Raw genomic sequence first — 15876 nt, forward strand, 5'->3', positions numbered from 1 at the left:
TCATAAAGAATTAAGTTGAAAAAAGATGTTTTTAAAGAATTAAGGCACTCATACTGTCACTTATAAACTCATAAGTATTCAGGAAGTTCTTTTATAATTTGATCTAAAATAAGCATCCTCATTCCCAGAAATTACTGTACAAAAGAATAACATTTCTCAGATACAGTCTGAATAGACATAAAGCAAGATTACAGTACATTCATGATAAACCTTGGACTTATCAATTTAAAACAACAAATAACTATCCCAAAGATCATTAAAGCTGGTAATTTAGTACAGATAACTGACAATGTTACACATGATTTAAAGAAAGTTTTTTAAAGTTTTGCGTTAACTGGTAAATTTGTCATTTAACAAAGTGAATTGATGTTTGGCATTGTAAACTTAGCCTTCTTGTTTCTTCATTATCATCTCTGCCTGACATGGGAGCAGGCTGGATGTGTGGCGTAGAACCAGTCTGTAATAGGAGACCCTTCCTGTCTTTGGAATAAAAGAATTTTTTGTTTGTTTTGTTTTTTTGTTTTGTTTGTTTAGGTTTTTTGTTTTTTTTTGTTTTTTTTTTTTTTTTTTTACCTCAGCCACATCCTGTAACTAGAAATCAAACCATATTTAAGTTCTATGTCTATGTCTCTGTATTTGTGTGTTGATAGGTGTATGTATGAGACATAACTACCATGGACTGTTTGCTAAACCAAAGAAGTTAAAAAGACCTGGATGAGAGCCAAAACATTCCTTTTTACACTTCCCATGTCTTACCACTACTGTGAATATGTTCTATTTGAGCGTTTGGACAGCTGAATCAATACAGTAAGCTGTGCAAGAAGTTCTTGGTATATGACAAGAAAAGATGGGCTTGTGCTCAACAGGAGCAAGACAAAATTGGATTAGAATACCTCACTGTGGCATTGTAGTGCAGCTAGATATGCTAAAGGCTATTTTATTCATTCTTTATTTTTATCTATTTATTATTGATCTGTATCCTACGGCTTCTCAATTTTCATTGTTAATTGCAGTGCAATTAGATTGTAGACATAAGTATATTTCTCTGGCACTTGCTGGCAGGCAGTTTGTTACTGAAGAAAAGAGGAGCTACAGACTTTGGCGCCTATGCTGAAGACCACTAGCTGAGACTCTCCTTTGCTTTGGCATTTAAGAAACTGCAGGTCAGTCTCCTTCCTTTAGAAGAATTAAAGTGGGCAACTGAGAGCTCGATGCTGAGATTTCAGGAAAAAAAAAGATGTCCCCCAAGCCCTGATTCAAATTCCAAAGGTTACTGCCCCATCAGAGGGTTATAGTAGCCACACAATTAAAGCCTGTGTGCGCCTATCTCTCTCTATGTATGTAGTGTGTGTTTGTGTGTTGGGTAGGGGGTAATGCTGGAGTTCAAGACTATGGCCTTGCCCTACTAAACACCTTACTACCAAGCTCCTTTCTCCAGCTCTAGATTTAGTCGTTTTTTATTAGTTTAGGTGAGACATATAGAAAAGAATAGACAACCACCTTGTTAGGTCCTGTGAGCTGCTGAACTAGGAAGGAAGACTGTTTAAGAGGGTGATATATCGTGCAAGATTATTAACTGGGTTAAAAACTCACAGCATGTGCAGTTACTATAATGCAGGAACAGAACTGTTGATTTGTCGAACATTTCTGATGTCATATGTTGAACCTAGTACGACATATGGATGGATAATTAAAAGAAACGCAAGATAACTTGTCTTTCGAACTATAGGCAATCCTATATTGCATTACATTCTCATTCTTTTCTTTCCTAGTTACACAACCTTGGTACTAGTGGGATTATTTAAATACTATGTACTTTTTTCATCCATAGAAAAAGTGGAATAATAATTATATATTCCTCACAGGATTTCCAGAAAGATGAAAATAATATACTTAAATAATTCTTTTTCTAGCTGTCATTTATTTATTTTAAGATTCTTTGTACTTAAATTCTATAGATAAATTGTTAACTGATTAGTACTTAGAATCTTCCTTGAATACCTTTTCCTGTAGAAAGTTTCAGTACTTACCTAGAAAACTTAGGATAATATCAGTTGAGTATTACTAAGCTCAAATAAATTTCAAATGATTAACTACCGATGAAGTCAGACAATTACTATTAGGCTATCTACTTAATCTTCACGTTTCTTCTGTGAAAAGTTAAGTTCTGTATGTGTCAGGCCAGCAGTTCTGTGATGATTTGGGTAGAGCCCTGGGTCTGCAACTGCAGTTCAGGGAAGCCTTTGTGCTTTCTAAATCCGGAAATGGTGTGCTAGAAGGTTCAGAGCAGTAGCAAAAGATTTGATTTGCTCATTAACATTGAGTTAATCCTTGTTTCTTTATTTTAAAAATGAGATACAAAATCTTTTGAAACTTAAAAGATAGTTATAATGATTTATACAATTGAATAATAATTTAACAATTGAAATTAAATTCATATTAGAAATAAAAGTACATTCTTTTTATTGATTTTATTGTGCTCTACATTTTTCTCTGCTCCCTTCCCTTCCTCTCCCCTCTTCTTCAACCCTCTCCCATGGTCACTGTGCTCCCAATTTACTCAGGAGATCTCTTTTTCTACTTCTCATGTAGATTAGATCCATGCATGTCTCTCTTAGGGTGCTCTTTGTTGTTTAGATTCTCTGGGATTGTGATTTGTAGGTTGGTTTTCTTTATCTCTAAAAACCACTTATGAGTGAGTACATATGATTTGTATTTCTGGGTCTGGGTTACCTCACTCAATGATGTTTTCTAGATCTATCCATTTGCCTGCAAATTTCAAGATGTCATTATTTTTTTCTGCTGTGTAGTATCCCACTGTGTAAAAAGCATAGAAGTGTTTCAGTAGGGTCTTAAAATCACAGTCTTTGGAGATTCATATTTGTATTCAACATATTGAACATCCTGTGTGTATTAGACATTGTGGCATATTTGTACGTGATGAGGTAATCATACTCCATGTGCTCATACCATTTATTCTGTCCATGCCAAGTTGAATAATCTCCACAATATGATGACTTCCACGTGGAATAATGACACATTTCTACATGAACACTGGGGGGACCACAGGCCCAGACTTGTTAAAAGGAAGGGGGAAATGATAGCTGTTTGGGAGCATTAAGGAAGTTGAATTAATTCTCACCCTAAAAGTTGAAGATAAAAGAAGTGAAGAGGAAAACAATATTTGAAGCAGAGTCAACTGTTGTAGCACTGAGGGAACCCCATCTACTTAGATGGTATAAACTCGGTACACGCAAACTGGAGCTGCATTCTAAAGAGCCTCTGAAGTCCTGATAAGAAGCTTGCAGTTTATCCCGAGAGTAGAACTCCAGTCACCTGTGGGGTAGGATGGAGCCTAAGGAGAGATTTGAGGGCTTATTAGAGCTAAATCATTGGAGTGGGTAATTGATTAAACTTGGGGAATATGAGAAAAGAAGTCTGTCTCTTATTTATAATGTTCTTTGAGAAATAGAGATACCAAAGTTACTAAATGTCAAGGTAGTTACTCTTGTCTGACGGGACCAATTGATCTTGAACTCACTGTGAACAGACTAACTTCCACATCTTGTAAGAGTAGTTACTAGCAGGAATTTAATTAGCATGATAAAAATTTAAGCTTCGCTTTGATGATTAAATTTTAAAATTTAGACTTGTAATGATGATATGCTGGTAAAAATAATTCAACAGGTAGTTGAAAATTCAGAACAACAATTCAGTAGAATTATTGACTACGCTTAATTATAAGGAGGTTAATTGCTTACAGTTGCTATAAATGGCTGAATCCTTTAAAACTGAGTGTTGGAAATGTAGAACATATATCCCAAACCCAAACACTCTCTCTGTCTCTCTGTCTCTGTCTCTCTCTCTCTCTCTGTCTGTCTCTGTCTCTCTCTCTCTCTCTCTCTCTGTGTGTGTGTGTGTGTGTTAAAAGGGAAAGAAACTAAACCTTTGAGGGAGGTAGGACTTGGCAGGCAGATTGGGATAAAAGCAGAAATACAGAATGTCATGAAAGAGTTTTTTGAGAAATAAGAGGTTGTTATTAATCCAGACTGAAAGTAAGAAAAGCCATATAATTTGTGGAATAAGATGTTTCTTTTAACATCTTTGGAAACAAGAGTTCTCTGAGAATAAATAAAAACCAAATACTCAAGTATCCAATAGACTCTACATAAATGTAGATAATGACTTTAGGTTACTCTTGTGAACAAATTTGTTAGGAAAAGAATTACTGGATTAAGAATATTTAACCATTAATGTATTTATAAAGGATGAAGAATTCTATCCCATTAACTGTACTCCCCACAAAAGACTAGCAAAGTTTAGTGAGGAAAAGAGGGAGAGAGATGAAACTCATTTGTGTGGATTTTCATTCTTAAAATGTTGTCTAACATCAACTTCTGTCAATCATTAAGAATTGAGTTGATCTTAAAAATCCACTTATTTCTGTTACAGGTATTAAACATTTATAAAATGACATAAGAAGTCACTTCTTGTTGTAGTACTATTTACAAGGGAGTTTTAAAAGAAATTATTGTTTTGAAGTCAAGAAAATGCTTTAGACAAAGATCATTTTTGTAAGGTCAGCCATATAGAGAGTGTACTGCCAGTCCTCAAAATGTTAACTTCATGAGGACAGGATAATTGCAATTATTATAAATTTTACTTATTTATATAAAGACATCTTGTAAGAGTAGTTACTAGCAGGAATTTAATTAGCATGATAAAAATTTAAGCTTCGCTTTGATGATTAAATTTTAAAATTTAGACTTGTAATGATGATATGCTGGTAAAAATAATTCAACAGGTAGTTGAAAATATCTAAATATCAAAATATCTAAATGATATTTTGAAGCTGGCTAAATACTTCATTGTATTCCAAGTGTATTTCTGTAATGAAAGATGGTGTAAATGTTTTGTTTGATGACTAGCATTGTGTTTTGCAGCAAATGTTTTAGCGTGTGTGTGTGTGTGTGTGTGTGTGTGTGTGTGAAAAAGGGAGGGTTTTTTTGGGGGATCCACCCACTCCACCCACTCATATTCACTTTTTTGCCAAAAATGTCAGTGATGAGAATTCAGTTCTTTAAGATATTGTACACTTAAAATGGAATATATTATTCCCATTATTAGCAGTGTTATTATACAGTATTCTTTTCCTTTTTTAGATGGTGTTGATTTCTTTGAGCCTGTCATTAGAATAGTTAGAAACTGCAAAAGAGTCTATTCTCTTTATAAAAGGAAAAAAAGATGGGGAAAATTCTTGTGTGGGCAAGAACATTTAAGAGGGAAATTGTCATTGGCGCGTGAAAAGTAAGAATTCCTGTTCTTGTTTTATAGTTGCTATAAAAGGCAACCACAGTCTTCCTGTTTAGGGATAGTATTGTAGGCATAATTCTCCAGTGGTTCTTTTAGTCTCTGTGCCTTTTAAGACAATGTTTGCTTTTACTTTGTTGCCATCCTAACATAGAGATGCCCTACTTGGCAAGCATATTTTTGGTCATCTACCCAAAGCATGAGATAGGATGGATCCTTATTGTGTGTGGAGTTTGTAGGAAGAATGCACATGTGACACCAATGTCAGTTTTGAAATGAGATGGTTGAGGGCTGGAGCTGTTAGCCTTGCATACATGAAGTCCTGGGTGTAATTGATCCCCAGAACTACAAAAACAAACCAGAAACCACTTTCTTGGTGGAACTAAGTACTTCATTGTGTATCTTCAGTATTGCAATCCAAACCTTTGTTAGAGGTATCTTTGCTCTTATCAGTTGTTATTAATGGGATTAGAAACTAACTTCATGCTTTAATTCTTGATTGGACATTAGGTTTGGACAGTATCATAAAAGGGTTATTTTATATTTGAACGTATATATTAATATAGATTTCCTTCCTTCAGCACAAAATGACAATGACTATGCAACTACCAAGAGTGACTTTAAAGACTCTCTTCAGATATTACGTTTTCAGACGTAGTTTCAGACTGCTGTATAATATAGTATGTAGTCCAAACTGGCCTGAATTTGAGATTCTCCTGCCTTGGTCAGGTCCTTACTTCTATTCCTGGCATCTGGCAATATTTTTAAAACATATCCTATTCTATTAAGACCATGTAAAGTATTCTTAAGAAGTGTTTGAGTGATTTGAATTCCTTAGCAATAAAAAAAACAGGCAGAACTGTTGACCAGAAATGGAACTTATCAGAATCACTAAATTAATAGGTATTTTCCTTATATGAAAAGCTGTGTTGGGTTACAGAAGTTATGAACGACTAATTTGTATTGTTCCAGGTTGAGTTGGGTTCATTGTTTATTCTGAGGCGAGTTCATTGTTCCATACTGGAGAGGTTCATTAGTCTGTGCTGAGGTAGGTTTCTAGGATCTATGTTCCTTTTTGTTTGGATACATGTGTCTCCTACAGACTAGGTGACCTAGAACTCATTCTGTAGCCTTGAACACCTGATTTTCTTGCCTTAATTTCTCAAACTTTGGGTTTAGATATGTGCTACCATCCCTTGCTCAACCCATGTTGTGTTTTACCAGCAATTCTAGGTTTAGATTGAGACTACTCCACGTTTATATTTGTTGGTCTCTTGGAAGTTACAATGATAACATTGTTTCCACCTATGATCATGTATAATATATATGGCAAGAACGTTTCCTTAAGTAAGTGATTATGTATCTGAAAAATTTGCATAATAATTGCCTACTAATTGAGTAACTGATTTTTAGGTTTATGGTAGTGTATCTGTGTTGTCTCATATACCATAATCTATTACTGGGATATTAGAGGGGTTTTTTTTTTTGATAGTTGAGCTACTGAGTTTATTTCCTGTTACTGATTAATACAAGTGTGAGAGATCAGCAGTTATGTAGTATAGTAGCCAAGATGCTCCCAGAACATGCAGATGAGTATTTTTTAAATAAAATTTTAAAGATTACATATATATAAACATATATATATATATATATATAAAATCTGTGTAGTTTTTGAGAATTTCATGCATCCATAGTATATTTGGATCGTATTTGCTGTCTTCCAAACTCCAAATTTTCTAAGATCTGCTGCCTACCCCTCCTAACTTCATGTCCTTTTATTTTTTCTTTCTTTTTAAAAATTAACCACTCAGTGTATTTATATAGCCCACATACTGGAACATCGTCCACCTACTGGGAATCACACATGCACATAAAGCTGTGTTCCTTCCCTCAGCAGCCTTCAGCTCTCAGTAGGAAATATAAAGGCCACCCGATGTTGGAATGTTGACTGGCTTTATCTTACACAGGTCCTCTGCATACAGTCATGAGTACATGTACAACATTTCTGTCATATGGAACAGACACTGTTTTTCTCTGGGTATCTCCCTTCTACTCCGCATCCTTTGGGGAAATAGTGTGATAGTCACAGTTACAGCTGAGTATTCCGAAGACACTGTTTACACCCTGACCAGTTGGGAGCTTTTGCATTGACTGTTATCCTTGCACAAAGAAGCATGTATGGTGAGGTCTGAGAGCTGCATTAACCTAAAGGTATAAAGATAGGAATTAAAATGGCAGGTTGATACTGTGTTCATTAACAGAATTTTAGCAGATAACCCTCTCAGGCGACAAACATGTGGACAAGATTTACAGTACCAGACATGTATTTTTTTTTTTCTCTGTAGAATGGGCCTTACATTCAATCAGAAAGTGTTGTTCAACCCCATAACATTCCTGCCACTTTTGCCCCCTTGGGCACATCTTTCTGCACTGTTCATTGTTGTGACTCATGGGGTTTACAGCTAGGTAGAGTGCTAATGATTTTTCCCTTAGAATAGCCAGCATAGTACCTTCCAGGACTATGAAATCTGGCCAACAGGGTGAACTTCCTGTTCACTAACTCCTTGGTCTTGCCAAATCCTGTGACCAAAATGTATAGTATCTTCAGCAATAGAGTTATATTCAAATTCTGGGTGGTCAGCCCAGAGCAATGACAACAGCCTATATTATTTTATGGTTTCTGAGACAGCTATAATACGCTTTCTAATTTAAAAAAATATAACTATAAAACCTTGTATTGACGATTCCATGAAGCATGATACATATTCAATTATTTAGATATGTTTATATGCTCAAAACTGTAATTCTTTCTTTTAGTGCCCAAATTTTGACTTGAAATTTTTTTATTAATAGTTCTTTGCTACTAATTATTAAATAATTAAGCTTATTTAATTTCTTTAGACTTAATTTCCCTGTGCTATAACTAGGAATATGTATTTCATGAGCAAAATTAAAATTAAATGTATACAAATCACCTATGCCATAAGTGACAAACATAGTAACTTGTCCTAGTATCAGTATGAATAGTGATAATAAGTTTATGATAAAATAATCAGTATTCATTTTCTTTTGACTTCTAAGAGGAATTATTAATTTGATAGATTCAGGTTATTCTTAAGATTGGGTTTATCAGTAGGGAAATATAGTACTCTGGCTCATAAATTTTTGTAGGAATCTTTGTATATTATGCAGTTCTGTTTCCAGGGACAAGAATAGAGTTGGTATCCTTAGGGAGTTTGTTTGCTTTCTGGCTTGCCTCCCTTCTCTGCCCCCTACTGTTAGCTGGACACTGTTTTTGTGGTTGTTATTTGGCCTCTGTCATCTATACAAGACTGAGCTGAGTCTCTCACATGAACACAAATGAGAGAAAAAGCTGCAAAGCCAACTCTGCCTGATGACGGCTTCTCTTGATAACCAGGAGCAAAACAAATGGCAAAATAGTTTTCACATCATTTCATCACTTTGGTTTCAGTGTTCATGGGTGGTTTTATTTTAATTTTTAAGTAATTAGTTCTTCAAGATAAAAACTGTTAACAGGGTTTTTTTTTTGTATTTTATTTTTGAAGAAACCATGTTTTGAAATCTATTCTGAGTCATAGGAAGAATTAGATAAATGAAAGCATTTGTTGAAAAGTGATAAAAGTTACCCAGGCAACCTGTGTATGCTACAAGTCTGCTGATTAATCATCTCCAGCATTAATCACTGTCATTGATTATCACAGAAAGATGACTACAGGACAGTCTACATCCACTATTGTCATTCCTCACCTTTTCTAAGGATGAATTTAGCATAAAAGATTTACTATACAGACGTCTAAGAATTAACACCATCAAACCTAAAGGAGGTTTCTCATCATAGAGAAAGTCATGAATTTTCTTTTTATATCCCTCATTACATTATCTGTTAATGTGATAAGGTTACATTTTGCAGTGTATAAACTTTCCTTAGAAATACTTTCTTTTTGCTTTTTTTTTTGTTATTTTTTTTAAAGAGAGAAAATGTGGGCTATGGCTGCAGTAAATAGTTTCCATTTGCTTTCTTCTTGCATAGAAAAGTGAAAAATCAAGTCTTTTGTTTTGTCTGTGCAGGTAAAATAATCATCTAAATATGTTTCGTTAAGGTTTTAAAAATTATGTGATTATTTAATGCATTATTTTGTATTATGCCTTTTTGAAAATTAATAGCCATATTTGTTTTGAAATAATCTTTTAATAATCAACTTCGGAGTTTTCTGTTCAGGAATGTAAATGTTAACAATATTTTTCTCTAAAAGTAATGCTCACTTTAATTCTCTAAATTTATGTTTTTAAAATTTTGAATTTTATTTGAGTCAGTCTCTCTCTGTCTCTCTGTGTATCTCTCTCTCTCTCTCTCTCTCTCTCTCTCTCTCTCTCTCTCTCTCTGTGTGTGTGTGTAAACCAAAAAAAGGTGTTGACATATCCCTTGGAGCTGGAGTTAAAGGGAGTTGTGAACTGACCAATGTGGGTGCTGGGAACCAGCCCTCTAATAGAGCACTAAATATGCTATACCACTGAGCAATCTCTCTAGCCCCATTATACCCATAATTTTAGTTAATGGAGGTTTAACTGAATTTGAGTATTAGTAATAAAGAGTTTTATGTTTAAGAATCTTTAGAATGATTTTGGTTCTTTCTTCTTGTAAAAATATACTACTGTCAAACTACTTGTTCTCTAGTTTAAAAATAGTAATTTAAAATTATTAAATAGCATTCTTATGATCTTATGTTGAATTAGGCTTCTAAAATTCTTATAATTTGTGTTGAGTATAGCTGTATTTAGATATAACTTATTTTACCATAAAGTAACTATTATAATAATTTTGGTTAAGTTGGTTTAAGCCAAAAGTGGAATTAGCATTGGTCTTCCTATGGTAAGGTAAAAGGAAAAACAATTTGAAAACTATAGATCTTTATCACAGTCTTCATATAGAAAACTAAAAGTCGGTTTAGTAGAACGAGACATGAGGCTTTGCTTTATGGAAGAGAAAGTATTTCAGGATAAAGATCCCAGTAAACATCAGGTGAATCCAGCTTGGTATAAGCTTATAAAGTTCTGCTGGATAAGTGATTGACGAGGTCAGATTATTAAACCAATTAATCTGGCATGTACATTGTATGTGCTAAAAAGAATCCAACTGTGAATTTGAGTGCATTAAATAATTTTCAGGAAGTTCCCCCAAGGACATTTGAATGCTTTGAAACTTGCAATAAGGCATGTTTGTTCCAAACACACTTGATTTGCCTAGGTTTGCCCATCAGCTTGAAAAAATGCTAATTTGTTGCATTCAGCAGCTGGGTTTTGCAATATTCTTCTCTTCCTCCTAGGGGCTAATTAACCTTCTTTCAAAATGTGGCCTATTTAGCCTTAGATTCTCATGACTCATCCAGAGCTGGCGGTACAAAGCAGAGCCCTTAGCAGGCGGGTGTGTCCAACTGCTTAATTACCAGAATGAAAAGGCCTTTGTCAAACAAGCATCTGTTGCTCACCACACACCTGACAGTCACATTAGGCAAGGATGACTAGACGGAAATTGTGCATGCTTCTCCTGTAAGAATATACAAGTCATTTACATGTGGGCTGCATCAGAGGCAAACTGCAGGGGGTTATTTAGCTTATCAAAATAGATTAATGTGACTACTCTTGTGATTGATAAACAAATATCACTTAACAGGCACCAAAGGGACAAAACTAACCAAATTACCCCAAGACATAAACAAAGTCTCAGAAACTTTGGCTGGTGAATGAGAATGCCTTATAAGCACCCAACTGTTGTTCAGCTCCATAAGGTAGCAGGTTCTGGACACTGCCCTCCGGGGATGAGCTTCACTGTGCACAAATGTTGGGGATTCCCCAGAATGCTTTTAGTATGTCAGTGTGTCTAACAAACTTTGTGCAGATGATTATACTCTTTCAATATGCTTTATATGGTCACTGTTCTGCATTAAGATTAGGTCTTCAGAGTCAGTGAATGTAAAGTGGTTCTAGAAAAACATTTATTATTTGGGAATTAGTATTGCTTCAGTAAGGGAAATAATTTCATGTCTTAGGGATAGTGGTGGAATGGATCTATCTCCATGATTGTTGGAAATTTACATTAAGAAAACATACATTAGAACCCCAAATTACTGTTCTGATGCCCAGTGTCCAGCTTTTTGTTTGGAAACTATACTGTCATGAGTCTGTAACACAGTACACCCAGTGGTTGTAAGCATAGATTTTTCAAGCCACACAGAATTAGAGTGAATTCAGATTCTTCCTCTTTCTGGCTGCATGCTTTTAGCAATTTTTAAAATCCACCCAGGTCTATTTCCACACTTGTTTGATAAGGGTAACATCCACATAGTGGTCTTCCTTTGAAAATTAAACTGCCAGTTGTATTTAACACAGTTTAAGTAGACTGGTTTCTAACATATCGAAAAGACTTAGTAAATGAGAGACCAAATTGTAGTCATAGCTATCAAGGCAGTTTATGGAAGTCAGGAGGCTGCTCGAGAGTCCCTTCTTCAGGGCTGATGGAGGTAGTGGGATTAGAGAGGAATGAAACTGTCTGTCAGATGGTCTTGGGAGATGCTCAAGGTTTAAGAACACTGGTTGTTCTTATAGAGGATGTTCCCAGCCTCCACATGGTGACCCTCAACCATCCATAAATCTAGTTGCAGTGGATTCAAAACCCTCTTTGGACCTCCTTGAGAACCAGACATATATTTGGTAACAGACATACATGCAAAACTCATACACACAAATCTAATATTATTTTAAAAAAACTAGTCAAATGAACAGAAATTAGAATTAGCAGAAAGTATTATGGGGTTTGATTAATACTTGGGTACGCTAGATTGGGCTCTTTGTGCCAGTTTTGATTTTGAATAGACAGCTGGAGGCCGAATAGAAAGTTCTCTCCTAGTCTTTAGCTTTAAATTTAAAAGCAATCATTTCCCAGTACTCATTTAGTTTACTGTTGTTGAATAGTTGACATATTTTTGCTTCCTTTATTGTTTCTTCATTCTAGAATGTTATCACTCTGTTAGTCTCATATTTACCTGTACACTACGTATTATTAAACTCAGCTCCCAGTGTATCCTGCGAAGTTAAGAGCATGAACTTTATTCTGACATCAAATCCTTCTTTTATGTTTTCTATGTGTGTGTAAGTGATTAGTGATTTGACATCCCAAACCACAAACTACTCTTCTATAAAATAAGAATATCATAGTTTTAATTACTAGCACAAAATATTAGCACGTAAGCTAGTCCTGGCAAAGCTTCCCGCTAGCTCTGTGGTAAACAAGAGGGAGTATTAGTGCAAAAGACTTCACTGTGGGAACCCACATTCTACTGATGGAGCAGAGCAAAGGAGAAGCACTAGTTGGCTCCATGTGGTTTCTGTATGTGTTCATCAAACAAAGGTCTACTGCTCACCCTGGAGTTTATGGGACTGAAAACCTTCGTAGCAGGTGCTATCCAGTATCTGGTCCTTGCTTCCTTGTTCCTTGCACAGAAGCAAGCCTTGCATGCATATTTAGCTCCTTTGTTGTAGCACAAAATGTAATCAATACTCTGTATACTTAATAAATCAGAGGACCTGAAAGGTTTTGCTTTCATTTTTGGATTGCTGTTTTTCTCCCTATTTGTCATGGAAGAAAAAAAAAATAAAAGGAAAAGATACGGTTCCTAATTTATCTATTCTTTAAAGAAAGGATAATTTTGAAGGGAATGGCCAATGCTGGGATCTACCCTAGGGATAATTAAGCACTCTTTCACAGCACTGTAACCTGGCTTTGGCTTCTAAAATGTGGAGCATTAGTGTCTTCCATCACCCTAATCAAGCAAGAATTTTGTGTAGTGAATGATGCCATTCTCATTTATCTTAGCATCTCCATGGCTGTAACGCTAGTCCAAATGCACATTTATCTAACACACTTGATATTTAATAGGCCCACAGTTTGTAATATTGCACATAAAAATCTTGATTTTTTAGCTTCTTTTGAAAAAAAATCACACCAGTTTTCTACAGGTTGGCCTCCCATGTATCCAGAAAGTCCTGGAGCTGAATGTGAGCCTATCTGTGCAAATGATGCCAGAGCCTCAGTCTTAACCTTTCACCTACCTTTTCCTTCCTCAGTATAACTCAATTAAATGTGAAAGTCAGATTGTTTCATAGATTAATATATTCTTGAGTCAATGTATTTATGAAAAACACTCGGAAGAGCCCTTTACTTGTCTTGAACAGTTGGCGGCAGCTATCACTTCCAGACTTTTGTATCTAAAGAGATTGGTGTAGCTTTAGGACTTTGACCAACAAAGCGATAAGAAGGTCACACATCACCTACAGAAGAGCCACTGTGAAACTCTAGAGAATATCACTAACGTTAAAAAGCACAGCCACAACTTTTTTTCTTGCCGTGTTGATATGTTTCTTAACATCTTTGGGCATTTTGCATTTATAAAATAAGAACGGATTTGTTATTTTACAAGGTCTATTTCTAAACCTGTTGTGGAAAAAAGAATTAGATTGATCACAGTGTGACAAAGATTTTGATTAGAATTAATTTTCTCCTCCAAAGAGCTGAATAGTTGAGAATTTAATTTTCTTAAGGAACATAAATGCTCACGGTGTTCTTTACTGGTTTAAACTCCAATCTATTACTTTTCATAGGCTAAGAATTAAATAGTGTATCCTACCTTTATCCACATATCAGAAAGTTCACATTTATTTTTTATTGAATCTGTAAGTGGCAAAAGAAGACATCAAATTGTAGAAGCCTAAGAAAATTAGAAAATGTGATCCTGTGGCTGAATTTAGAGTATATTAGTATATATAAAACATTTGAATAATTACTTTATAATTTAGAAATGATTTAGTCTATATTATGCTTCTTTATTGTCACCTGGTAGTCTCAAAAAGTGTCTAGAAAGTATAGTACATTACATGAGCATCTATTTCAGATTGAGTACCTTTAATATTTAAGTTCCTAGTTCATTAAAAAATTAAAATACTTTTAACAATTGGGATCAAACGACAATAGCTTTTGATGAAGTTCTGCCTCTTTAGTCTCAGGTCAAGAGGTACTAATAAAGACTTTTATAAAAGTAAATATTATTAATTTATTAATATTTATATTCTTACTGTTTAGTTGGTTAAAAGCTGATCAAAATGACTAAAACATGCATGAGTTAATGTGACAGTGTTGGACTGAGTGGTATTACATGTTTAGAAGCCTCAGATTTTGATATTAAGAACACTGCAATGAAGCTTATAATGCAAGGGCAACATTATAAACTGTTTTTGTATATTCCAGAGACCATCATGCAGACTTCAGAGACGGGTTCAGACACAGGTTCGACAGTGACTCTACAGACATCTGTGGCTAGCCAAGCAGCGGTGCCTACCCAGGTGGTACAGCAAGTGCCAGTTCAGCAGCAGGTAAGGACCCATGGCATCCAGAGAGGTGGTGTTCCTTATGTCATCTAACAGAGCTTACTTCAACACCATGAGGAATTTACTTTCTCGCTTCCTGGAGGATGGAGATGGGCATAGTACCCTTCTAGGTCAGCTCTTGGATATTTCCCGGGTGTACCAGGTTCTTTCCTTGTTGAACTGCAGAGCTAATGGGACATATGTTCAGACCATTTTCCTCTACTAGGAGCTCCTCCTATCTCTTAAAGGGAGGTGACTTTTCTGACCTGTCCACCTTTTTTCTCCTCTTTTCTTCCCACTGCTTAGTAGAACTTCCAAACCGATGGTATTTTTTACATAGCTTGAGAGTTGTACTTAATAGTGGAAAGAATAATATACTTCATAGGCAAGGAATTTGCCTTTGTGGTGCTTTAGAAATTGCCTTGGCACTAGTTGGCTGTTAAATACTATTTAATGAAAATAAAATTATCCTAAAGGTCTGGAGATCTGACTCATCCCATTTAAAGAAGTGCAGAAGAATTAATCACCAGATGCTTAGTACAGGTCTTATTCATACTTAGGGAATTTGGCTTGTTTTGGAAAGATACTGACAAAGTAATATTATCCATGCCAATGAACAGTTCTGTGTGTGGATTGTGAGCACACTGGCTTGTCATTTTTTTCCCCAAATAGTGGCAAGAACTTGCATATTTCAATACACTAGTTATGTTTATCTTTCTTTGTAATTTATTCCTTCCTTCCTCTCTCCCTCCCTACCCCTCTTACCTTTTTGTTCACTACTACTAAAAAGGAACTTCCACAAATAGTGCCTTGAAAGCCACTGGGATTACTGACACCATTACCAACTTCACAATTTAACACTGTTGAGAGAAGCTGGGCTTGCTCCAAAGGTTATTGAGACCCTGGTCTGTATTTCTGCCTTTAGAAAGCTGACACTAATCTGTTACTATTAAGCAATTGCTGAGCAAGTCAACTCTCTGGTTAAGTTTAAATCCTACCCATGGAAAAATGGCTGTTCTAGTGAGTAGAGAATGTGCCAGAGGTTCCTAGTTACAGAACGTACCCTCTTGAGATAGTGGCAGGCCTGTAGTACATGTCTGACCTTCTGCCCTTGTCTTTGCTTTCTTC

At 35.4% G+C, this 15876-nt stretch overlaps 1 protein-coding gene across 7 annotated transcripts in view; it reads left to right on the top strand.

The window, feature by feature from the left end:
- Nucleotides 1-15876, top strand: part of Rfx3 (regulatory factor X3) — a 251670-nt gene that overhangs the window by 92058 nt on the left and 143736 nt on the right. For all 7 annotated transcript variants that reach the window (XM_057777838.1, XM_057777834.1, XM_057777837.1 and 4 more), the window contains one exon: nt 14630-14754. In XM_057777838.1, coding sequence (XP_057633821.1) covers nt 14638-14754 — 117 coding nt within the window. In that variant the 5' untranslated portion in view covers nt 14630-14637. The remainder of the gene's footprint in view (nt 1-14629; nt 14755-15876) is intronic.

Source organism: Chionomys nivalis, chromosome 8, assembly GCF_950005125.1.
Source record: "Chionomys nivalis chromosome 8, mChiNiv1.1, whole genome shotgun sequence".
Classification (NCBI taxonomy): Eukaryota; Metazoa; Chordata; class Mammalia; order Rodentia; family Cricetidae; genus Chionomys; species Chionomys nivalis.